Genomic DNA, 25,486 nt, shown 5'->3' on the forward strand with positions numbered 1-25,486 from the left:
ATACTTCCTCTCCCACATGAATAAATTACTGTTTTGCATAACATTAGTAATTCGCTATGTTAAGCAGTATAAAATACAGCTGAGTTGTGAGAAAGATACAGTAAAGAAGGTATACTGGTGTAGAATCCAAGCCCAGCCCTGAAACATAAGATTTCAATAAGTTGAAAATAAACAAACTCCATGGTGAGTGGTATGAATAAAGTGATGATATGATGTAATATGAATGGTCACAAGAAAACTAAGAAAAGGTTTTGGTAAAGTGGGGCTACATTCTAGAGAAGCCAGAAAGAAGCAAAGGGGAAATAAAATGCCAACTCTCTCTGGGAAGACTTTCACTTACCCCATTCTTAAACAGAATTGGTTCCCTCCTTATAACTCTGAACACCACTTTCCTTCTGTCATAGCTCTTATCCCACAGATCATTACTACCGGTATATGCACAAGCCTCTCTAGTGGACTATGAGCTACTGAAGGAGAGTGTGTATAGCATAGTGCCTAGGGCATAACAGAACTGTGCAGGTAAGAGAGGGAATGTATATTTAAAAAGATAGCCAAGAGGGATCCCTGGGTGGCGCAGCGGTTTAGCGCCTGCATTTAGCCCAGGGCGCGATCCTGGAGACCCGAGATCGAATCCCACATCGGGCTCCCAGGGCATGGAGCCTGTTTCTCTCTCTGCCTGTGTCTCTGCCCCTCTCTCTCTCTCTCTGTATCTCTCATGAATAAATAAATAAAATCTTTAAAAAAAAAAAAAAAAAAAAAAAAAAAAAAAAAAAAAGATAGCCAAGAGATAATTTTGCAGGTGTTAGGAATAGCAGTAACATGAAACAGATAAAAATTAGCCTCTCACTTTACTATAGTTTTGAGTCCAATGGTAAGTAAAACTGGATAAATAAACTCAACTTCTCCCCAGACCTCTAAAACCTTAAGACTCAAATGCACTTATAAATTACTTATACAAACATTTAGCTAAAATATTTAAAAATTTGTTTCCCAGGTTTACTACTACCAGTCTTGATAATACACAATTTAAAGTAAAAATGAATACAATCTGCAAAATCAAGAAAAAGTCTTACTCAAATTCAACCAGTTCCTTTTTGCTGTGATATCTAAAAAACAAAACATCAAAAAACAGAAAAACTAAGGACTTCTATTGAGTAAGATTATATACTAATCTCAGGACATGAAAAGGTATCTCATGGTAGACAGCAGAAACATGGGCAATCTAAAGCCAAGAACATTCCTTTCCCTTGAAGCAACAAGTCTCCCAAAATTCTGGTATGAAATCTTCTCCATATTTAAATTCTACATACTATTCAAAGTATGCTGGTTACTACCTGATCAAAGAGAAAAACGCTATAAAGTTAACCAAACTACCTGATTATCTACCGTAGCTCTTTAAAACAGAAAAATTTCAAAAGCAATCTATCTGCCTTTATAAAACACATTTAGAAAATCTTCAAGTGAAATTAAACTGTACTTCTGCAACAGAAAAACTTTTAGCTAAAAAATACCGAGAGCTACAACGAGATTTTGGCAGGTGCTTATTAATAAACATCAACATGCCAACAAAAGGAGTTAAGATGGCGGAGCAGTAGGGGTACCCTATGCTTGCCTCATCCCTCGAACACAGCTAGATAAATAAACATCAACATGCCCAAGCTGCACAGCAGGTGAGTTCGGCTTAGAACAGTAGTGCTGCATTTGCAGCCAACAGCAATCATCATCAGGCTAAAGACAGGTTTTTCTTGTCATCTTTATTCAAGTATTTCACAGCAGTTATATTACAAATTACAGTAAATGTTCAAAATTCCAGAATTCAAAAATTAAATAATTTACTTCAAACTAATGTAAAATGAAGTCAAATGCAAAACATCAATTTAACACAATTCTAAATTAAACTATAAACCCAAAATAGACCATGGTTGATGAAGTCTACTTAATCTACAAAGTAGACATACATGACTGAAACCAAAAAGGACTCCCAAAGTCTAAATAACTGAATGTACAAAATACAAAAGATGCAGGTACAAGTCCAAATTCAAGCTTACAATGTGATTACAAATAATAATTATAATAACAATGGCATTCAGCTACGGGACCTGACACTGAAGATACCTACTTAATAGCACCATAGCTGAACCAACTTAATCAAAAAATGGGAAGATATTACCACCCCACTCCCTAAAAATAAAATCCAGTAAACCTACAAATACATTGGCATATGAGAAAAATCAAGTCATGAAAGGACGTAAAACAAAACAAAAAAAATTAATCACAGGTGAGATTCAAGCTCAAAAACACAATTAATTCCACGGCCATCAGTTTCAACCCTAGTGCGGTTTCATCATCTTCAAAAAGCTCCCATGGTCCCCACAGCTGAGCATTAAATATTGTTGGGCTGTGCTGTGATACATATTTTACTGATCTGAGAGCAAAGTTTTACACAGGAGCTATCATTTATAATGCTCACAATAGGAAATAAGAACAGAGGTCAATTTGTACATATTTTTGCCAATGCTATACAGCAAAAATTAAGAACTTACAGAAAGGTAAACAAAATTGAGTCCACTTGGATAATTTCACAAGCTGCTTTAAACTATAGAACCACCAGATATCTGTAAAGTAAGCAAAACTGGTATACTGTGTGGTTTTTGGGGGGAGACAGGGGAAGGGGAGCAGAGGAGTTGATACAGTTTCAGCTAATTTTTCTCCCCTTGGCATTAGATTGGTTTTATCTTTAAGACCTAATCTGTTCAAAGTGGCAGTTCCTATCATACTGAGGTTGCCTCGTATTTCTCCATCAATATCAAGGTTAAAATAAAAAAAACTTGATCTTTTGGAAGCATTTTAATGCTGAACATAAATAAATTTCCCTTGTCAAACCCACTGATGGCTAAAATCTTAATTAACTTGTACAAATTTAGTAACCTACTAAGAACATGTGCGTTTTTTTTTTCCTTTCACAAGTGCTGCTGTTACTTGAACAGAATGCTTCTGAATTAGAGTAACTGGAATAAATATTTAAAAAAAAATAGTGCAGCAAGAACCTGAGACTTGCAAAAAACCCTTTTAGCAGAAACTTGCTACAAAAAATCTGCTACATCTTATTTCATCAAATCTTTAAATTCTGTAACAATTTCCATCAAAATACAAAATGCTAATGTATTAGACAGTAAAATAGTCTGAACTGGTATGATGGTAATAAATATGAAAGAAAGCATGAAAATCCTCCCAATAATCAAATTAGAGGTTTCAAATAACCTCCCCTTTAAAATGGTTCATCGTTAATCGCACTTGCCCACCTTAAAAATACAGTGTGTCTACATGGGTAGCATCTTGAGTTATATGACTAACTGAATATTATGAAAACTTCATAGACTAGGTATAAAGAAAAAAAGTGGCATTTAAAAAAATTTAAGCTATAATTAGAAGGCGCAAAATGTTAATGTAAATGCAAAGAAGCACTTAAGATTACTGCAGTAGCCTGTGGCTACGGTGTGCTTTCTGCACTGGCATCCGCACACAACAAACAGCCAACAGCCGGAGACAAGGAGACAAGTACCTTAGCTTCAGCATGTAAACGGTGGCAAAGTGATTACAGGACTCTGTAAGCACTATTAGAAACTAAAATACAAAAAGCTGAGGTAGCTCAGTATCTCTGCAGTAGTCCAAGACCATTTGCTCTATTTAAAACCCAAACTACATGTGTTGCATATATTGGAAAGACACACCTGCAGCTAACGGCTATAATGAATGAAGATATCAAGCCAACTTGTCAAAATTTTCTACTTTTTTTGTTTAAAAATTATCTGATAAAAAAATGTCACTGCATTCCCTTTGCCTCTTTGTAACTGCCTAGACTGTGTCCCCAAATTTGTAGAAAGTTTTTGTAAAACTAGTAACCCATAATTAATTTTAGGTAAGTACAATTCACAGAAATCACTCAACAAGATCCAAAATGGGTTCTAATCCAAATGAATAGTTGTGACGGTAAGCTTATGGTTAAGGGATTTAAACATTAATACTGTTATTCAAGGACCATACCAGAGCTCACCTGCACAATGCATTAAAAAAAATGAATTTTATGGAGCTTCTGACAAATTCCTCTTTTCTGTCCATTTGGCAAGTCCTGGCTTTAAAACAAAACAGGAACAACTTACTATACATGAAATCATTCTTCTCTGGGAACCCAAACATGAATTGCTATTAAATTGCCACTGAGAGAGGAAAAGAATGTTACCATCTATCTAGTTTCTGGTCATCATTGTCAGCAATACTGTAAAGTGTGTAAGTTTTTTTGGTGGGCTGTGTATTATTTGTTGTTGTTTTATTATGTGTTTCTTAAACAGAAACAGACCATAGGAAAACTTACCATTTTAGTACATCGTGCGGCTTAATGAGTGTCTTGATTGAGTTTTGAAAACAAGATAGGCATTTTATACCAAAACACTGGTTGTCTCTTAATGACAGAGTATCAAAACTTATTTTCAAGGTTGTGACCAAAAAGACATTCTAATTCATTTGCTACAAACAAGCCCATTCTTTTGTTTAGCCTTATCTTTCTCAAATGAATTAAAAGGCACATTAAAGGCAGTTCTAAAGAGCCTAATCTAATTTCATCCAGTTTCTTCAGTTTCCCACCAGAATATACCGTAGCCAACTCTAAAACAGGTTTCAGTCCATTACCCAGAGGAAAAAATAAAAACAAATATGCTAAAAGGAGTAGAAAGGAGGAAAAAGAAACCAAAACAAAACAAAACAGGTTGCCCACTGTTTAAACAACTCAACACAGTTAGAACTGCCCCATCCAGTTTCCTCGTGTTTGCTGGTCTGCTCCCTAAGAGAGAAGTCTCCAAAAGAGAGTGCACGAAAAGAGGAGCAGAAGTGAGAGCAGTTTCTGTAGCACCAAAATCTCCAATCTGTGGGGTTGTATTTTTTATTTGTGGAAAATACAACATGTTTCTGAAGTTCTGTTTGGTTCTTGTAGGCTGGTTGGTTTCAGGTACCTGAGACAATAGCACCAAATTCAACAGAGAGAAAGAATGAGTGAGAGAGCACTTTACACCAAGGCTCTGCACATAATTGGTGCAATTTGAAATTGAATGGCTCAGAAGACTGCTCTGTCAGGAGCAGATTGGAGAGGATAAACCACTCATCTTGAAAAGTTCATAGGAATGTCTCAAACATATGAACTGTTCTTTCCATCTCCTACAAGGGGAAAAAAAGTGCATGTTATCTATTAAAGAAAAGACAAGTATTATGGGGAAATTCACTTTAACTTTTTAGAGAAAGAATTTTAGATACAAGTTAAACTTTAAGTATTTTCCTGATTATAATACCATAGCTACTCTGCAGGTTATCTGCCCTAGACACTTCCAAATGCCTATTTGATAGTTAGGCTAATGAGGATGATGCTAGTATCACTCAATGAGTACTTATTATGCCAGATATTGTACGAAGAAATCTGTATAGATAAATAATTTGTCAGCTAATAAACAACAAAGTCAGAATCTGAATACAGGTAGCCTCACTCCAGAGCCTGAGCCCTTCCTTTACTCATTTTCCAAAGCAAAATGAATGTATTCAGGATAATGAAACTTGTACCCAAAGTAAAATGTACCTGTTCCCACTGCTATTCACTTTAATCAGAGCTGGGGGAAAAAAAGGAGAAGGAAAAAAAAGCCAGAAAGAGTCACTGCCAACATCACAAGAAATGCCATTCACTGGTGATTTTGCTATAGATCCCTTCTTTCCCTAAACAAGGCCCCTAGATTACAAGGTTCCAAGACTCCCTTTGCTCCTCCACCTGCTTGCACTCACGGTCTTTGCTCTCTCTCAAATAAATAAATAAAATCTTTAAGAAAAGAAAGAGAATGGTTCACCTTGAAAGTGTCTAAGCAAAAGGACAACCACTCCTTCATGTGGCCATCTCCTAAACCTAGATCTGATGAATGAGATGACTTTTAAGTTCTCTTTAATCATTAATGGGATGGCAAACAGGTCTCACTTTCTAGGCCAACTCCCTTAACCAGCAGTGGCTGCCTACGAAGCAGCAGTAAAGACTTGAGGCCATCCCCACAATCAACCCGCCCAAATGATACGCTCAGTGATGTCACCAATAAGCAAGGGACAAGGGAATTGTGACATGCTAAGTTCCATTTTGATAAACAAAGAATCCCAGGGATCCCTGGGTGGCTCAGCGGTTTCGCGCCTGCCTTTGGCCCAGGGCGGATCCTGGAGTCCCAGGATCGAGTCCCGCGTAGGGCTCCCGGCATGGAGCCTGCTTCTCCCTCTGCCTGTGTGTCTGCCTCTTTCTCTCTCTATGTCTATCATAAATAAATAAAAATAAATCTTTAAAAAAAAAAAAAAGAATCCCAGATTATTTCTGTCCTGAGACAAAATGGTAACAGAAAGGATTTACTCTGGGACACCTGGGTGGTTCAGCGGTTGAGTGTCTGCCTTCAGCTCAGGTGTGATCCTGGAGTCCTGCAATCAAGTCCCATATCAGGCTCCCTGCATGGAGTCTGCTTCTCTCTCTGCTATGTCTCTGCCTCTCTCTCTCTCTCTCTGTTTGTCTCTCATGAATAAATACATAAAATCCTTAAAAAAAAATTTATTCTGCAAACTCTAAGTCTTAATGAGTCTTCTAATCTTAAAACTTCAAAATATTCCTCAGTTACTTGGTGAAAGATATAGACTAAAAAATGTTTCCCTCTTTTTTCTTTGGGACAAGTGAAAGCACATATTTGTTTATTCTAAGGATGAACTGAGCACTTACCTCTACAAGTTGTGATTTGTCATAATCTTTACGATGACGATAGATGCACTGACTAAGAAGAGAATATAATCTCTCAAGTTGATCAACTGCCAGATTGTTGCTTTTATCTACCAACAAATCAAGCAATTTCTAAGAAAAATTAGAAGAGAATAAAATGAAGTTTGGTTTCATTTTCACACTGAAACAGTTATATATAAATGGCCAGGCAACAGACACCATATGCTATGGTGTAACGGTGACACGTAATTTAGAAGATTCCAAGCCTTAGTTTATTACTGAGACCATTCTCTAAACCCCTCAGAACACACATAACTTTTTTTTTTTTTACTAGAAGCTCTAGAGTATATTCCTAATTTGAAGCAAGAGATTATCAAAACTAGCTTTATTCAACTGCCTACAAACATATTCAAATCTCTTTCCATTCATTTAAGACTGACTAGGAATAGCTAAGCTTACCTTCAATCTCTCATGATCAACTATAAGAGGTGGCACAGGCTCAGAGGGTTCTTCTGGAACCAGTTCCAGGCTTGTTGTTTTTGCCTGCTCTAAAATTAACTTACGATATTTCTTTACTTTAGAAGCACCTACAATTGAAAAAAAAAAAAAAAAGTGCAGCAAGTAAAAGTTAAGAAAACTCAAGCTTGAACAACTATAAATTCTACCCACCATAAAAACTTTTTGGAATAAGGGTATATTCTTTAAATGATAATTTTTTAAAATAAGTAACCCAAATTGAAGAGAAATAAACCACAACCAAGAAAGCCAACCCATGCTAGAATGCCGGCCGTCTAATAAACACATCCACTTAAAGGAAGAGAAGAGCAATAGTCCCCTCTAAGTACTAACTTTTAAATGTCTTCACTTTCTTTATGATAGCCATCATTTTAAAATTTGGAGCTTTCAGAACTAGAAGAGGGGAAGCAACCTAGAAAAGCAGCTACTCAAACCAAGTGAGGCCAACCTGTCTACATATTTGCCTTGCAAGGTAAAAAATAGAATAAAGTAAACCCTTCCTCAACATTAACTGAAATTTTTCTCTTTTACACTGCCCACATTCCTATTAGAAATTGATCTGGCTTCTAACATTTTTTTCTTAAAAATACAAGTCCATTTAAAGTGTAATAGGGCTGAGTTGCCTGGGTGGCTCAGTGGTTGAGCACCTGCCTTTGGCTCAGGGTGTGATCCCCTGGTCCTGGGATGGAGTCCCACATCCGGCTCCCTGCATGGAGCCTGCTTCTCCCTCTGCCTGTGTCTCTGCCTCTGTGTCTCCCATGAATGAATAAATAAATAAAATCTTTTAAAACATAAATAAAGTGTAATAGAGCTAATGATCTTTCCTACCTCAGAGTGAGTTACTATAATATTTTCCTCTCAACATCAAACTGAGACCAACTACACTGGGAAAAACAAACAAACAAACAACATATTTTGAGGTGGCTAACAATAATCTGACAGTACTAGGCACCCTGAGAGATTGAATGGGTAGATAGGCCATTGAGCCCTATGATCCCCTAGTCAGGAATACTCTAAGAGGAGGACAAGAAGGAAGGAACACAAACTCAAACTGTTCCAGAACTTTTTACAGGACCTGGCCCACATCAACAAATGCTAAGGAAAACCTTCCCCCTCCCTCCTGCATTAGTCCTCTTATTCCCACATCTATAAACAATTCCCTCTCATCAATGCTTGCTATACAAATAATAAAAGAACCAAAATATTACCTTGGAAAACATACTTCCATGTAGCAAAGAAATTTTATCTTTCAGACAGCATCTAGAGTGAAAGCCTTTATTTATAGTTCAATTAACATAAGCTAAGTGTTTTGTTAAGACCTTAAGGATCCAGAGAACCTGGGTAGCTGCTGTGGTTGCGCATCTGCCTTTGGCTCGGGGTGTGACGCTGGGGTCCTGGGATCAAGCCCTGCATCAGGCTCCCCCTAGAGAGCCTGCTTCTCCCTCTGCCTATGTCTCTGCCTCTCTTTCTGTGTCTCTCATGAATAAATAAATAAAATCTTAAAAAAAAAAAAAAAAAAAAAAAGACCTTACAGATACTCATTACCCTATCTATGGACATCCAGGAACCTGAGAACTTGCACTGTAATACTGCCCTGAGAGTTACAAGTAAAAAACTTCAGGTAAGGCTTTTATACAACAAATATCTTTAAAGTTTTTAGATAACCAATTGAATATAATATTAATTTAAATCTTTTCTGCAAAAAATTAAATAAATAAATAAATCTTTTCTGCAAGCACACTAAAATCTCGTAGTGAAGGAACATTTTTAAAAAGGACTCCTCAGCTTATATCCAAAGCCTCATCAGGAAGCTCTCTCCCCTTCTCTCCACTCTGTCCCAGTCATTACTTAACCCAACTTTAATACATGTTTAAAGTTCTGCCTGTATGATGAATATAAATGAATACCAAAATAAATACTGCTCTTTCAACCACCTTCTATTATTAAATATTGAAGTAAAAGAAAAATTCTCAACAGGTAGCATTTAAGAATAATACACAAATATCTCTCTTTATCCATTAGGAGAATTCTAAGACTTTGAATAGTATCTTCCTACTTTCTAATTCTGCTAGAGGGCTCAAAACCTGGCAGCAAAAAAAAAAACTTCTCCCACATAGCCCAAATCCCAGGCTAAAGGTATATATATTCCACACAACTGAGAAAACATGACAGAATTTCAAAATATTCTAGTGTAGGAAGAGTACCTGTTCAGTATGAAAATGTATATTCGAAGAGTAGATCTCTAACTCACCCCATCTCACAACGGGCTAAAGAATGATAAACAAAGCAGGGCTAGAAACTCCCAGGCCCCCTTTTCTTTCTTTCTTTTTTTTTTTTTTTTAAAGATTTATCCATTTATGATAGACATGGAGAGAGAGAGAGAGAGGCAGAGACACAGGCAGAGGGAGAAGCAGGCTCCATGCCGGGAGCCCGAAGTGGGACTCGATCCCGGGACTCCGGGATCACGCCCCGGGGCCAAAGGCAGGCGCCAAATCGCTGAGCCACCCAGGGATCCCCCAGGCCCCCTTTTCTGCTTCTTCTTAAAAGAATCATATAGACCCTAGGAAGGCAGGGGCTTGCAGAGTGCTCTGAGTCTATGAGAACAAAGTAGATCTAACACTGTGGGTTCTTGCTGCTTCCTATACCACTGGCTTTACAAAGCAGTGGAGCCTCTTAGACTCAACATCCCGTAGATTCAACTAACAATGAATGCCTGGAATGAATATAGCTCAGTATGTGCCAGGTACAAGAAGAGGTGATTAATATACATGACTTATTTAATCCCCACAGTGACAACACTCTGAAGTTTAATTTAGAAGATGGAAAAACAAGGTTGGAGAGCATAAGTAACCAGCTCAAAGTCACATGATTGTAATGAACAGGAGTGGTAATTTAATGCGAGCGTACATGAGCACAGCATACCACACTGCTCAGTATCCAAATCTTCTCAGTCCAGCCTACTCCACCCCAGTAATTCTTATTAGAATTCCATCTTCTTAATATCTGTGGGTTTACTCAGCCTTTAGCCATAAATCCATTAGGATAGGAATAATAATCAGGTGGGAGGCAAAAAAAAATAAGCAGTCAGGAAAGCAACTCACATACACACACACACAAAAAGGAAAGCAACTCATTCTGGACCATAACACTCTGAAATTTCTAGCAAAATTTACTAGGCATGTGTATATATACCTTCCTAGGGGAAAAAGATCAAAACTTTAACAGATTCTCAGAGGGGTATAACTTGCTTACTGACTGGGGACCAAACAAAATATGCAACTGGTGAACTCCAGACTCTCAAATTTCAGAAGATTTTTAAAAAATATTTGCTCTACCTTCTTTATCCAGTTCTGCATCTTTAACCTCCACTTCAGGGCTGGATTCTACCTTCTCATTACTGCTACATTCCAGGGCCTCTAGTTTCTCAGGATCATCTCCAGGATGTTCATTCAAAGTTTCTGGTTTTTCTTTTGACTGGTCCTCTGGGACAACCTTTTGTTCAGAACTACATTTGTCTCCACTACCACAGAAAGAAACTACTTCAGCTTTGCCATTTTGACACTCCAGAACTGGTATTCCTTCGAAACTGTCAGTGGAGGCCTCACCATTTAGACAGCTTCCTTTGAGGAAAGGCTCTTTCCTAGATGTCTGTTCTGGATTTAGAGAACCGCTGCTATTGACAAGCAGAGACTCATTTGAACTTTCCTCTTCAGTAGATGCAAAGTTCTCCTTTGTGCCTGCTCCATTGTCAAGCCTCTGCCCCTGGTCCATGTCCATGATGTCACACGATGATTCGTCATTGGTCATAGAGAGGTCTCCGGTCTCTTCTCCATTTTCTTCATGGCAGTCAGTGCTTACCTCAAACTCTCCATTCTCTAGCAACTTCCTGTCCTCCGTATGGTTCTCATAGTCTGCAAATTTGGTGTCTTCTTCATCTTTTTTTAAATTATTGACTTTCCTTTTCTTAATAATTCCTTTACCCCACTGTGATCGCCGCCTTGATTTTCTCCGAACTCGAACTATTTTAGAGAGAAGGAAAAGAGGTATGTAGATATGTAGAAACAGATACATACAGAGAAATAAAACAGAGTGCAAAACTTGTTTTACAAATGTTCGCTATTTAAGACTCAAAAGAAAGCAAACCCACACCAATGTAATACACAAGAATTACTTAGCTCCTGACATCTATGCTGACTAATCCTCACAACCTATGAGCAGAATGAATAAGAAGTCAGGGATGAATTCTGAAGAATGAACTTTTTTAAAAATTTGAGTTTGAGTTTATCCAGCATTAATTTTTTTTCTATTATCCTTGATTCTGTTCTAGAGCTATTCCCAATTCCTAACATCCAGGGGCCAAGCATATAATATGTACATTTACGGAGTAACTGACCACATTCCCAGGCTACCTAGAAAACTGGAGGCCATAGCCCTGGATTTCCACCAGGAAAATGAGTGCTTTGCCAACAAAATCATCCAAAAGCTCCTACACAATGAAAGAAAGTGAATATATGATCCAGTATACCAAGACAGAACAGTTACTGGTGTCCCACAAAGAACTATCCACTGTCTCTCCTTACAGAAGAAGGAATCACTCCCATTAAGTACAGTAGTGGAGAGAAACCCTTTGAAGCTTATTGACAATGGTTTGACAACTGGTTAGCCTCTTCTATTATAAATGGTTCACCAAGTAGGATCAATTGGTTTCACAGCTGTTATTTGAAAATATGTAAAAAGAGGGGGACACTGGGTGGCTCAGTTAGTCAAGTGTCTGTCTCCTCCTGATTTCAGCTCAGGTCATGATCTCAGGGTCCTGAGATCAAGGCCAGCATCGGGCTCTGAGCTCAGCAGAGAGTCTACTTGTCCCTCTCCCTCTGTTCTTCCCTCTGCTCACATGCTCTCTTTCTCAAATAAATAAACAAAATATTTTGAAAAAAGAAGAAGAAAATGTGGTAAAAAAGCCCTCTGCTATCAAGGCAGCAACATTAACAAAATGTTGAAAATAAATATTCGGTCAGTGATGTGAAAAGGAAGACCTACAGAAGTTGTAAAGACTATATTTAACTTTAGATGCCAGAAACTGTCATGAGCTTTAGGAGTACTTCCAGTAACAAAGAGTCCAGGAATCTTTAATTCCACATATATGTGGGGTTTTTTTTCACATATATGTGTTTATATGTTTTCATCCTTTCATCTTTAATCTTTAATGAGTCTCTGTAAAGACACCAAGGTATTCACAAGGAATTGACAAATATTGTTAAAAATATTACTTTTCTTTCTTATCTAAGAATAAATCTACTAAAGGTTTCTGAAATCATTTCCCAAATTCAAGTTAGTCATTTGGTTCAAAATATATTTTGCCTTCAAAATCGTATCATTAGAATCATCTATCCATTCCTTTTCCCCCTAATTTCTGTTTTCATAACTTATACTTACAGGGTAATTAAAGAAGAACATTCAGCATTAGTTTACTGTTAAAACCTGTATATAAGCAAAAGTGATGGGCATTTGTAAGCATTCCATTAGCTATATGAAAAACTAATCCAGTTCACATTAAAAATGGAAAAAAAAAAAAAATTCAGCCTCCTCTTTCTCTAAAAAGTAGAGCTGTTAGGTTTCTACCACCTGACAAGTCATTCCAAACACTGTGACCTTACTTATTCTCCAGCCATGCAACCAAAGCACAAAAGGTTCCCCTTTTCTTTCCTAAGCTGTCAAACTCTAGAGCAAGAAGAGCTGAACTCTGTTCAATCAAGAGCCAGCTCAATTATGTGATCTGTAGTACACTAAGCAAAGGCTTAGACGGCCTACTGAAGCAAGTTTATTTCTAACACTTTCATCACAGCTGAGAACAAAGAAAATCTTCTCATTTGGGAAGAGGTCAAAATAGAGAGATTTCCCTCCTCCTTACATAATTATTTCTAATGGTGAGTATGATTTTGGTAAAATAGAGAAATTGATCATATAAGCTACAAAAGAATGGGAATTTTTGTTTTAGGCACTGCTATATCTCCACAGCACCTGGCATGTGGTAGTAGCATCCATTTACGGAACTAATCTTGCACATATCTCTTCCTTTTACAAGGGCGCTTTGTGTGAAAAACCAATACAGGAGGCACAATCTTTAGAGTCAATTTTTATAGCGTCTCTGAGCTTGTTTCCAAAACTAAGACCTTAGGAAAGCAACTCTCCCTTAGGGATATTTAGATTTATAATTCAAGTAAATTAATGTAAAAGAGACAAATGATGAGTCACATATGCCATCTACTGGTAAGAGAAAACAAAATTCACATTTGTAGATTAAAGTTACATTTACATTTAAAGGAACTTACACTGCTTAAAGCCAATTTTCAATAATGGGTTTTAGTAAATATTTATATCAGGTGCAGAGAATGTACAGGCCTTCAAGGTTTAAATTAGAGTGCTACATTATATAATCCAGGTCATGATCCAAGATATAAATAACTACACCAAATAGCTTTAATCGGTTTCATGAAACAAATGTACCACTAAGTCCTTCAAATTTTCTCACGTTTGAGTATCATTTATCACAAAGAGAAGAGCTTTAAAAAAAGAGAGAGAGAGAGTCTGGTTCATTCATTCAAATTCAGTGCCACTGGTGAAAGAATCTATTATGGCCAGCCTTACTGACAGTTTCAATAGTACAACCATCTTTATACCAGACTAGCATATACCTTCTAGGGGTGGCTACCTAGGCGAAACATATGGACTATACTAGGAAGATGCTGTGTTCGTTAACAATGGTCTTTCAGAAATCTTATAAATCACCATGTACGAGGAAAAGTGAAGAAAACCTAGAACACTGAATTTTCCCTTTCTAAACATATCTCACTTAAAACTACATTTTAAAAGGCTGTATAGATTCTTCAAACTGAGCACAAGATATTCTTTTAGGAAAATCAACTTCCTACTGTCACAATGGCCACTCTTTTAAGTCACAGTTGCCATTTTCCACCATAGAGAGAACATCCTATATATTACACAGCAAAGGTTTAAGGCTGGAGGCAGGAGTAGATAGAAAGTCTGCTGGCTCCACATCTCTGTCCAAAAACCAAAGTTTAAAGCTGAAAGTATTCAAACCTAGTTCAATAAACAGCAGCAAGGACTGAAATGTAGATAGAAAAGAGCAAATGCAGTTACAGAAGTAGACTTCCGATTCCACATCCTACTGCACAAGCTCTTCTCTGAACAGAGAGAAGACCTGAGGGAACACAGCAGCACCTGGCTTGTGTCCCCAGCTCCTAACAAATTTGCATCCTTCTCAGCTGTTCCCACTACTGGATAACATGGTCTCAAACACTCACATGCACATTTATTTGCAGAGTTATGCCAAACATCCAATGGATTTCTTTGTTTGTGCCGAAATGCCTCTTCAACTCTAGTTTCTGTCTTCCGAGCTCCAGTGCCATGAGGATTTATTTGTTCTGCTGTTACTGATAAGCCTGCAGGCAGAAGATAAGCAACACCTATTTAAATATTCCCAACTACATAAACCAACAAGGTAAAAAAAAAAAAAAAAAAAAGTCTGAAATATAGAACCAAGTTTTAGTCATTAATTACACCTGGACAGTTCATAATCCAGATGAAAGCAGTACCTTTTGTTTTAAGATAGTAAAGAAACTAGATATAAAATCTTAACAAAATAACCTAGCAGCCCATGCTTAACAAAGGAACCTATTTGCTTGGTTTAATTTACAAAACTATACATTGTTATGACTGTAGGACAATAGTAATATATTGTCTAAAAGGGGATCCCTGGGTGGCTCAGCCATTTAGTGCCTGCCTTCGGCCCAGGACGTGATCCTGGAATCCCGAGATCAAGTCCCACATTGGGCTTCCTGCATGGAGCCTGCTTCTCCCTCTGCCTGTGTCTCTGCCTCTCTCTCTCTTTCTCTGTGTCTCGCATGAATAAATAAATAAAATCTTTAAAAATATATATATATTGTCTAAAAGTTATTATTTCTGCCATCTTAGAATGTGTGTTTGTTAGACCATTAAACCCCATTCACAAGAACTGTTTTCATCTGGTATTAGCTGTCTGTCACACACATTGCAGTAAGTTTGGTTTTCCTACACTGATCTTTCTAAGAAAAACCACCCCAGCTCATTTTCCCTCACAAGACTTGTCTCTTCTATATGGTCATTAAATGGTGTTTCTCAGGGTTGTCTCTGGAATTTCTTTTCTTCTCACTCTGATCTATACCTTCTACCAAAAAGTATCATTCATCCCTTCAGCTTCTATCACCATTACATAATAATTCCCACATCTACATATTTAGCCCAAGCATCTCTTGAGCTTCTGACCCATATATTCAATTGCCTATCTTATGTATCCAACTGTATATCCTAATGATGGGTCAAATTAAAGGTAATTAGTTTATCTTTCCCCACCAAAAAAAACCTGTTCAAGAGAAAAAAAAAATACCTGTTCATCCCTATTTCCAGTTAGATATTCCCCTATCTCTGTTGGTAGTACTAGTATCTACTAAGTCACTGAACCTGTAATATGGGCAGCCAATTTTGACTCTTCCTTCCCTTCCCAATGGCCTCCAATCATGCCCCAAATCTCTCCTGCATTGATCCTATATCCATTCCCATTTCACGAATTAAAACTCTGCACAAGTCCAACAACTTTTCCCCCCAAATGCTTTATTGAGGTGCAACTTACATAATAATAAAAAAAAAAATCACTCATCTGAAGCATACCATTAAATGATTTTTAGTATAGTTACAGAGCTCTGCAATCACCACAGCAGCCCAATTTTTTGGTTAACTATCCCAGGCCCCAGCGAATCTACTTTTTGCCTCCACATACTTTACAAAAGAACGTTTCATATAAACGGAATCACACCAAACAGGTGGTCTTTTATAACTGGATTCTTTCACTTAGGATAACGTTCCTAAGTTCACCTATGTCGTACCATGTATCAGTAGTTTGTTCCTTTTTATGACTGAGCAGTATGCCATTGTATGATACACTGTTTTGCTTACCCATTCACTGGTTGATAGGCATTTGCATTGTTTCCAGTTTTTAGTTGTTTGAACAGTCTCTATACAAGCATATGTTTTCATTTATCTTGGGTTGTTTCCAGGAGTAGAATCACTGGGTCATATGGTAAATGTTATGCTTAATTTTTTAGAAACTGCCAAACTGTTTTCCAAACTGGCTCCAACAGTTTTCAACTGGTCCATCCTTCTATCCTGCCACATTGACCTTGCTATTTCCTGCTGCCAAAGCAATTTACCAATTCATTCCACAGCTTAAAATATTTCAGTGACTCATATTGACTATGGCAATGGTTCTCAAACTTTAGTGTACAAAAAAAACACGTGAATAGTTTGTTAAAGTGTAGATTTCTCAGCCTTACTACTCTCAGAGAATCTAATTCCCTAAGTCTAATAAGCTGATGTGGGTGTTAGGCACACATATTTTGAAAAACACTGACCTACAGGATAAAGTCTTAAGCTCCTTAGCATTGGCATCAATTCATTCAAATATTTATAGGACAGATTCTAGGGACTGCAGTAGAGCTATGAACAAACCATTCACAACACTTCTATTCCAAATAAGGGAAAGAGACAAAAAAAAAAAAAAAAAAAAAGGACAAAATGCTATATGCTATGGTGACCAGAGCCTATTTTAAATTAGGTGACCAGGGAGGGCCTAAGAAGTAGGGAAAAAGCTTCTTAATTTCAATGTCCTGGACTCAGCTCACCTCTTGAGATCTATTTCCCATTCTGTACAGCTTCCGCAATACCACACAGTTTGCAGTTCTTCAAATATATCATGTTATTTCACATCTCTGTGCTTTTACATATGCTATTAATCTGCTCTGGTTACAAATACCTCCCCCTCCTCTGTCACTACCTCTCTTTTCCCACTCCACTAGAGACAACACTCCTATATTTTCATTCCCCAAACTCTGGATGAAATACACTGAGATCCATAACAGGAAGTCTCCTCCTCTGTGCTATAAACATGTTTCAACCAACTCATATACTTCAACTGTATTGGTTTGTTTTATAATTCTGTCTCCTACTGAGTTCCTCAAGGACAGGATTATACACTGAACAAACCACATTTGCTAGTTCTGTTAATTTTATATTAACAGAACTGCACATAAATGTCAATAGGGAAAAAAAACAATATTCCTAAAAACTTTTAAAAAGTAAACCTTCGGGATCCCTGGGTGGCGCAGCGGTTTGGCGCCTGCCTTTGGCCCAGGGCGCGATCCTGGAGACCCGGGATCGAATCCCACATCAGGCTCCCGGTGCATGGAGCCTGCTTCTCCCTCTGCCTATGTCTCTGCCTCTCTCTCTCTCTCTCTGTGACTATCATAAATAAATAAAAATTAAAAAAAATTAAAAAAAAATAAAAAATAAAAAATAAAAAATAAAAATAAAAAGTAAACCCTCTATGATATGAAAGTCTATCTAAATCCTTTAAGAATAAAAATTAACAGATACACTTCTACAAAAAAAATTTCACTAAAAAGAATTTTATTTCTGTAATTTGCACTTCTGTACTCACTAAAACTTTCCCAGAAAGTAAAATTTTAAAATACCTTTGAGAATTTACATGACACGTTAGTACCAAAATATATAAAGTGTGTGCCTTAATATAGATTATTTTCATAATGTCAGCAAGCCTAAAGAAACATCATTCAGTAACAATGATTCTTGGTCTTCAGAAGCAAGTTCATTTCTATAAACTTACCTCTTTTTATTCTAGCTTCCTTAATTTCTTCACAGAGTTTATTAAATTCTGGATCCAATTCAGCTGCAATGATGGCATGTGCTGTGTCCTTCAGGGTACAAGCCCTATGCCTAATTATTTTATCTGTTAAAAAAGTTGGTATACTTTATTATATAGATAAATAAAATAACATTAACAAAGGGTATCTTAAAAAGAGAAAGAAAAGAACACATTTAAATAAAACTGTAAAAAGCACTTCCAGGTGAGAAACAGGTTCATTTAAATGATGAGTAAAAAATATAATAAGCTATTTAGTAACCTTGATAATTCTCTGAATTATTTTTTAGAACTTCAAAGTACAAGTGACTCCTGCACAACAAAGGGATTAGAGGTGCCAACTCTCCACATAGTCAAAAACCTGTAACTTTTGACTCCCCCCCCCAAAATTTACTAGTAATAGTAAATAGTAATAGTAACGCTGACCAGAAGTCTTATAGATAACATAAATAGTCCATTAACACATATCCTGTATGTTAAATGTATCATATACTGTATTCTTACAATACAGCTAAAGAAATGGAAATGTTAAGAAAATCATAAGAGAAAATACATTTATAGTACTGTACTGCATTTACAAAAAAAAAAAAGATCCATGTAGAAGTGGGACCTATGTAGTTCAAACTGTGCTGTTCTGGTTCAATTGTACTAATAAGCCTATTTAATAAATCATTATCTCAAAGACACAAAACTTGATTTTATGTTTTAAAAAACAAAAACATGATTTTCAATAAAAATTTTAAGAGATTCGGAGAATATTCACCATATGCCCAGTACCAGAGTTTCTATAGATGGATATTGAGAATTCAGAAAATCTTACATAATTTTCTCCATAAGTGAAAACTGGTCAAAACTATGAAGAATATAATATATCCTAAGTAAAAGTGACTTATTAAAAATCTGTGACAACAAAAAATTAAAACTTAAAAAAAATAAAAATCTGTGACAGAAACAAAAAATATAGCAAGCACTCTAAGCCAAAAATTGCAAAAACTGCAATTGTAGGTAGATCCAGGAAAGAAATACACACACTATTAGGTAAACCACACCTGATGTTTACATTAAGTCTCGGCTTTACACTAATCGAGAAGCCCTCATTCATGAAAAACACAACATAAAAAGTGCTCCCAAGAGCTACACAACTCTGAAATATTAAAAGTCAAGTCAAGGGGTGCCTGAGTGGCTCAGTCAGGTAAGCATCTGACTCTTGATTTTGTCTCAGGTCATGATCTCAGGGTCCTGAGATCAAGCCCCACAATGGGCTTGCACTCAGCAAGGAGTCTGAGTAGGAAGTCCCTCTCCCTCTGCTCACCCTCCTTTTCTCTCTAAAACAAATAAATAAAATCTGTGGTTAGAATACAATAAACAAGAGATAAATGGGAATCTGATTGTATTTAAAGGATTCAGGCCTTATACTAAGAGCAATGAAAAGTCATTGAAAAGATCAGAACAGAGAAGTAACATGATTTAAATGACCATCTTCGGGCAGTTCGGTGGCTCAGTAGTTTAGTGCCACCTTTAGTCCGGGGCATGATCCTGGAAACCCGGGATCGAGTCCCACGTCCAGTTCCCTGCATGGAGCCTGCTTCTCCCTCTGCCTATGTCTCTGCCTCTTTCTCTCATGAATAAATAAATAAAATATTTTTTAAAAAATAAATAAATAAACAAACATCTTCAAAAGATCATCTCTAGGGACACCTGGGTAGCACTGTCAGTAAAGCAACCAAGTCTTGATTTCGGCTCTGGTCATGATCTCACAGTCACAGGATTGAGCTCCACACTGGGCTCCATGCCCAGTGGAGAATCTGCTTGTCCCCCTCCCTCTGCTCTACCCCTCTCCCTCTCTCTCTCAAAGAAATAAAATCTTAAAAAAAAAAAAAAGTCATCTCCAGCCATTATCTGGAAACTATTGGAGGGGTCACGAATAAAAACAGGTAACATAATCTGGGGATCCCTGGGTGGCGCAGCGGTTTGGCGTCTGCCTTTGGCCCAGGGCGCAATCCTGGAGACCCGGGATCGAGTCCCACGTCAGGCTCCCGGTGCATGGAGCCTGCTTCTCCCTCTGTCTGTGTCTCTGCCTCTCTCTCTCTCTGTGACTATCATGAATAAAAAAAAACAAAAACAAAAACAAAAACAGGTAACATAATCAGAAGCCTCTTTTTTTAGTGAGAGAGAAGAACAAATTGAATGAGGGTGGGGGTGGTGAAAAGGAGAAGATTATGGATTTTAAATACGTTCTCAAGGACACAACTTGATGATGAAGTATGGGATGAGGTATGTATCAAGGATCATGGTCTAGCTTCTTGCATGAAAAATGGGAAAATGGAAGTAATACTTTCAAATATGCAAATAATGAGAGAATAAATAGAAGAGGAAAAAAGTCAAAAATTAAAGTTTAGAGTTTATTTCGATGTGTAAAAAATATCCAAAGAGATATCATGAATATATGGAAATAAATGAATACAGATCTCAAGAATCTATGACCCAAAAGCCACAACTGTGCAATCCGAATTTATTATTTAACATCCTGTACTTTCCTAAGTCTTAAAAAAAAAAAAAAGATCTATTACAGTACAGAAGAGATATATTAAATTGCATATATTTAAAGTATACATTTTGGGGGCACCTGGGTGGCTCAGTCAGCTAAGAATCTGTCTTCAGCTCAGGTCATGATTTCAGAGTCCTGAGATCAAGCCCTGCATCGGGATCCCTTCTCAGCAGGGAGTTGCTTCTCCCTCTCCCTCTCCCTCTGCCTGCTCCTCCCCCTACTTGTGTTCTGTCAAATAAATAAAATCTTAAAACAAAAAAAGTATACATTTTGATCACACCAAAAAGAATAAAATACTTAGGAATAAACTTAACCAAAGAAGTGAAACACCTGTGCTTTGGAAAATATAAAACACTGATGAAAGAAACTGAGGATGATATACATAGATGGAAAGATATTCCATGTTCATGGATTGGAAGAATATTGCTAAAATGTCTACACTAGGGAATCCCTGGGTGGCGCAGCGGTTTGGCGCCTGCCTTTGACCCAGGGCGCAATCCTGGAGACCCGGGATTGAGTCCCATGTCAGGCTCCCAGGGCATGGAGCCTGCTTCTCCCTCTGCCTGTGTCTCTGCCTCTCTCTCTCTCTGTGTGTGTGGGACTATCATAAATAAATAAAAATTAAAAATAAAATAAAATAAAATGTCTACACTATTCAAGGCAATCTGCAGATTCAACACAATCTCTATCAAAATACCAAAAACATTTTTCACAAAACTAGAACAAGTAATCCTAAAATGTGTATGGAACCACAAAAGACCCCAAGTAGCTAAGCAGTCTTTGAGAAAGGAAAACAAAGCTGGAGGTTTGTCTGAAATCACAATTCCAGATTTCAAGATGTAATACAAAGCTGTAAGAACTGAAACAGTATGGCACTGGCACAAAAACAGACACAGAGTTCAACAGTACAGGATAGAAAGCACAGAAATATAACCCACACTTATATGGTCAATTCATCTATGACAAAAGAGACAAGAATATACATGGGGAAAACGCAGTCTCTTTAACAAACAGTGTTGGGAAAACTGGACAGCTACATGCACAAGAATGAAATTGGACCACTTTCTTACATCATACACAAAAATAAACTCAAAATGGATTAAAGACTTAAGTGTAAGACCTGAAACCATAAAATTCGTAGAACAGAACAAGGACAGTAAATTCCCTAACATCAGCCTTAGCAACATTTTTCTAGATATGTCTCCACAGGCAAAGGAAACAACAGCAAAAATAAGCTACTGAGACTACACCAAAATAGACCATTTATTTTCAATGTGATTTATGTGATTATTAGTAAAGTTGCTATTTATTTTCCACTTGCTCCCTTTTCCTTTTTTTCTTACTTCTTCTGGATGTGTACTTATTTATGATCCTATTTTCTCTCTGTTGGTATTAGCTCTAAATATTTGCTGCACTATTGCTAGTCCCCTATGAGCTTCAAGGAATATTTCCTTTCTCTGGTCTGAGATAGTTTCCTCATATGTATACACCAATCAGTGATCAGCTCAAGACTGGAAGAGATCCGCTGCAGATTTCCAGAGTGTTCTCTCTGTACAGCTTGCTTTCTTTCTGCCCTGAGAACTCTACCTACTTTGCCCTCCTTACATTTCCAGCTGTCTCTGTAATTCAGGTAGACTTCCTCTGCCTGGGTTTTTCCTTCCTATACCATAGTCTGGAAACTCTCGACGCAACTAGGGCTCAACCTGTAGTTTCTCATCTTTTGGGGAATACTAGCCTTTGTTTCCTGATATCCGGTGTCTTCAAAATTGTTTTTTCATACATTTTGTTCAGTTTTTTTCATTGTTTCAGGTAGGAGGATAAATTCGGTCCCTTTTACTCCATCACAGCCAAAATCAGAAGTCTCCTGATAACTTTCAAACATCCTTTGAGAACCAAACTATAATGGCTATTTAAAAATCCAAAGTAGGGGACACCTGGGTGGCTCAGCGGTTGAAGGTCTGCCTTTGGCTCAGAGCGTGATCCCAGGGTCCTGGAATCAAGTCCCATGTCAGGCTCCCTGCATGGAGGCTGCTTCTCCCTCTGCCTGTGTCTCTGCCTCTCTTTCTCTGTCTCTCATGAATGAATGAATGAATGAATGAATGAATGATTATAAAAATAATGAAAATCCAAAGGAGGATGTACCTTAATTTTTCAAAATTATTGTTCTATTGTTTTAAGTCTTAAGTTGCTTCAAATTTTACCTATTACACATAAAAACCTACAATGAACATCCTTAGAAGTAGCTGTACTTTCAAGCTGATAATATAATATTTGTGGTGCACATGCCACTGGCTTTCTACCTCAGCTTGAAAAAGCTAAGAGGCAAGATTAAATCTAAAGCCATGTATCTGGCAAATTATCACTCTAAAATAACTCAATAGTCTTTCTTTTTAAATGTATGCTTCCTGCTCACATTCCATCCCCAATTAAATGGGGAAGGAAGGAAGGAAGGAAGGAAGGAAGGAAGGAAGGAAGGAAGGAAGGAAGGAAGGAAGGAAGGAAGGAAGGAAGGAAGGAAGGGAGGGAGGGAGGGAGGGAGGGAGGGAGGGAGGGAGGGAGGGAAGAAAAGAAAAGAAAAGAGAAGAGAAGAGAAGAGAAGAGAAGAGAAGAGAAGAGAAGAGAAGAGAAAAGAAAGAAAGAAAAGAAAGAAAAGAAAAGAAAAGAAAAGAAAAGAAAAGAAAAGAAAAGAAAAGAAAAGAAAAAGAAATCGATAAAAATTTCCCATTGATCTGAAGGATAATGAATTTATTCTGAAGAGCATCTGCACTTGATAAGGAAACAGTATTTTTCATGTGCTTACCATTATAATTATTTTTAATCATTGTTAGGTTAGAATTGCATCTATGTTTTTTTATACACAGCAACAAATCATAAGTTTATAGAACATTAAAAGTAGAAGAGATGTGATGTCTTCAAACTTCATCTTTTTCAAGAGGTAGGGGGGTCATCTTAGATCCTTATAAGCATGTGATAAAAATGAAAAATCACACATGTATACAATTTGGGATGTTATTGTTCAGAGACTCTCTCATGGACATCAGTCTTAAAATCCTTACTTTAAACAGTGCTTTAAGATATAAGCTACAGGGCAACTCTCTCGAGTCCCCTCTCTCCCTCTTCAGTAGCTTTTGTACTATCACTCAATAAACTTTGCTTTACTGACCACCAAAAGTTTAAAAATAAATAAAATATAAGGTATATGTTTACCAGTTCTTTAGTCTCATACTTTATGATCTTAAGATTCTCAAAATCCATGTAATTTGAAAATAACATAAGCACAGCAAAAAACCACACACACTAGCTTTGAGGACAGAATCCAATCCATTCAGTTGTGCCATATAACATTTGTGGGTTTGCACAAATTACATAACCTCTGAGCCCCAATAATAAAAACTATTATTAGGGCAAATTGAGGAGAATCTATAAAATTAATAGAATCACTACTTTTCTCAACATCCGAAAAACAAATAATCCAGTCAAGAAATGGCCAGAAGACATGAAAAGCCACTTCTCCAGAGAAGACATGCGAATGGCCAACAGACACATGAAAAAATGCTCAACATCACTCAGCATCAGGGAAATCTCAACCACAATGAGATACCACCTCACATCGGTCAGAATGGCTAAAATTAACAAGTTAGGAAACAACAGATATTGGCAACAATGCAGAGAAACGGGAACCCTCACACAGTGTTGATGGGAATGCAAGCTGGTGCAGCCACTCTGGAAAACAATATGGAGGTTCCTCAAGAATTTAAAATTAGAGCTACCTTACGACCTAGAAACTGCACGACTAGGTGTTTATCCAAAAGATACAGTGATTGGAAGAGGCACCTGCACCCCATTGATTATAGAAGCAATGTCCACAATAGCCAACATATGGAAAGAGCCCAGATGTCCATCAACCAATGGATAAAGATGTGGTGTGTGTATACACACACACACACACACACACACACACACACACACACACACACACTCAGCCATCAAAAACATGAAGTCTTGCCATTTGCAGCAAATGGAACTAAAGGGTATTATGCTAAGCAAAATAAGTCAATCAGAGAAAGGCATTATCATATGATCTCACTCATATGTGGAATTTAAAAAACAAAACAGGATCATAGGCAAAGGAGGGAAAAATAACATAAGACAAAATCAGAGGGGGAGACAAACCATAACAGACTCTTAACCATAGGAAACAAACTGAGGGTTGTTGGAGGGGAGGTAGGCAAGGAGGATGGGGTAACTGGGTGATAGACAATCCATATGATGGAATGAGCACTGGGTGTTATGTAAGACTGATGAATCACTGAACTCTACCTCTGAAACTAATAATATACCATATGTTATTTAGTTGAATTTAAATAAAATTTTTAAAAACAATCACTACTTTTATAAAAGTAACAACTATTATCAATGTGTCAATGTTACTTTTGTACTTTGATGAAGAGAAGTATATTAGCTGTTTTTTTCAGTAAAGTTATTAAGGAAAATTAATATTTTAAGAAAAACTAATTTTATAGGATGATGTTTTATCCCAAATTATTTCATAAATAAGAAATTTTATGTATTTACTGGCTCATATCTAAATTGTCTCCATTTTATAATTTCTATCTAATCTGAAACTCCTTCAGTTAGTGTTCAACAAGAGAACAACTGATGAAATTTACTCACTGGCCACATTTATTAAGAACATGCTCCATACATACACTTATACAGATCCTGTTCCCAATCAGCTTAGGGTCTAAAACAAGGGATAAGGAGTAACAAGTAACTATTTCAGCTCAAGGAGGCAGGTGGTGGTGGGGTAGATAAAAAGTATCACAGGAAAGTTACATAGTGTTGATTCCAAGATGAAGGGATTACTTATAAC

At 37.1% G+C, this 25,486-nt stretch overlaps 1 protein-coding gene across 3 annotated transcripts in view; it reads right to left on the minus strand.

Annotated features, from left to right (window-relative positions):
- Positions 1-1,735: 1,735 nt before the first annotated feature.
- The window catches only part of ATAD2B (ATPase family AAA domain containing 2B), a 158,627-nt gene continuing 134,876 nt past the window's right edge, over positions 1,736-25,486 (minus strand). For all 3 annotated transcript variants that reach the window (XM_049095411.1, XM_025454544.3, XM_025454543.3), the window contains 6 exons: positions 18,030-18,152; positions 14,617-14,754; positions 10,627-11,310; positions 7,235-7,362; positions 6,779-6,907; positions 1,736-5,208 (listed from right to left, as the gene is read on the minus strand). In XM_049095411.1, coding sequence (XP_048951368.1) covers positions 5,167-5,208; positions 6,779-6,907; positions 7,235-7,362; positions 10,627-11,310; positions 14,617-14,754; positions 18,030-18,152 — 1,244 coding nt within the window. In that variant the 3' untranslated portion in view covers positions 1,736-5,166. The remainder of the gene's footprint in view (positions 5,209-6,778; positions 6,908-7,234; positions 7,363-10,626; positions 11,311-14,616; positions 14,755-18,029; positions 18,153-25,486) is intronic.

Source organism: Canis lupus, chromosome 17, assembly GCF_003254725.2.
Source record: "Canis lupus dingo isolate Sandy chromosome 17, ASM325472v2, whole genome shotgun sequence".
Classification (NCBI taxonomy): domain Eukaryota; kingdom Metazoa; phylum Chordata; class Mammalia; order Carnivora; family Canidae; genus Canis; species Canis lupus.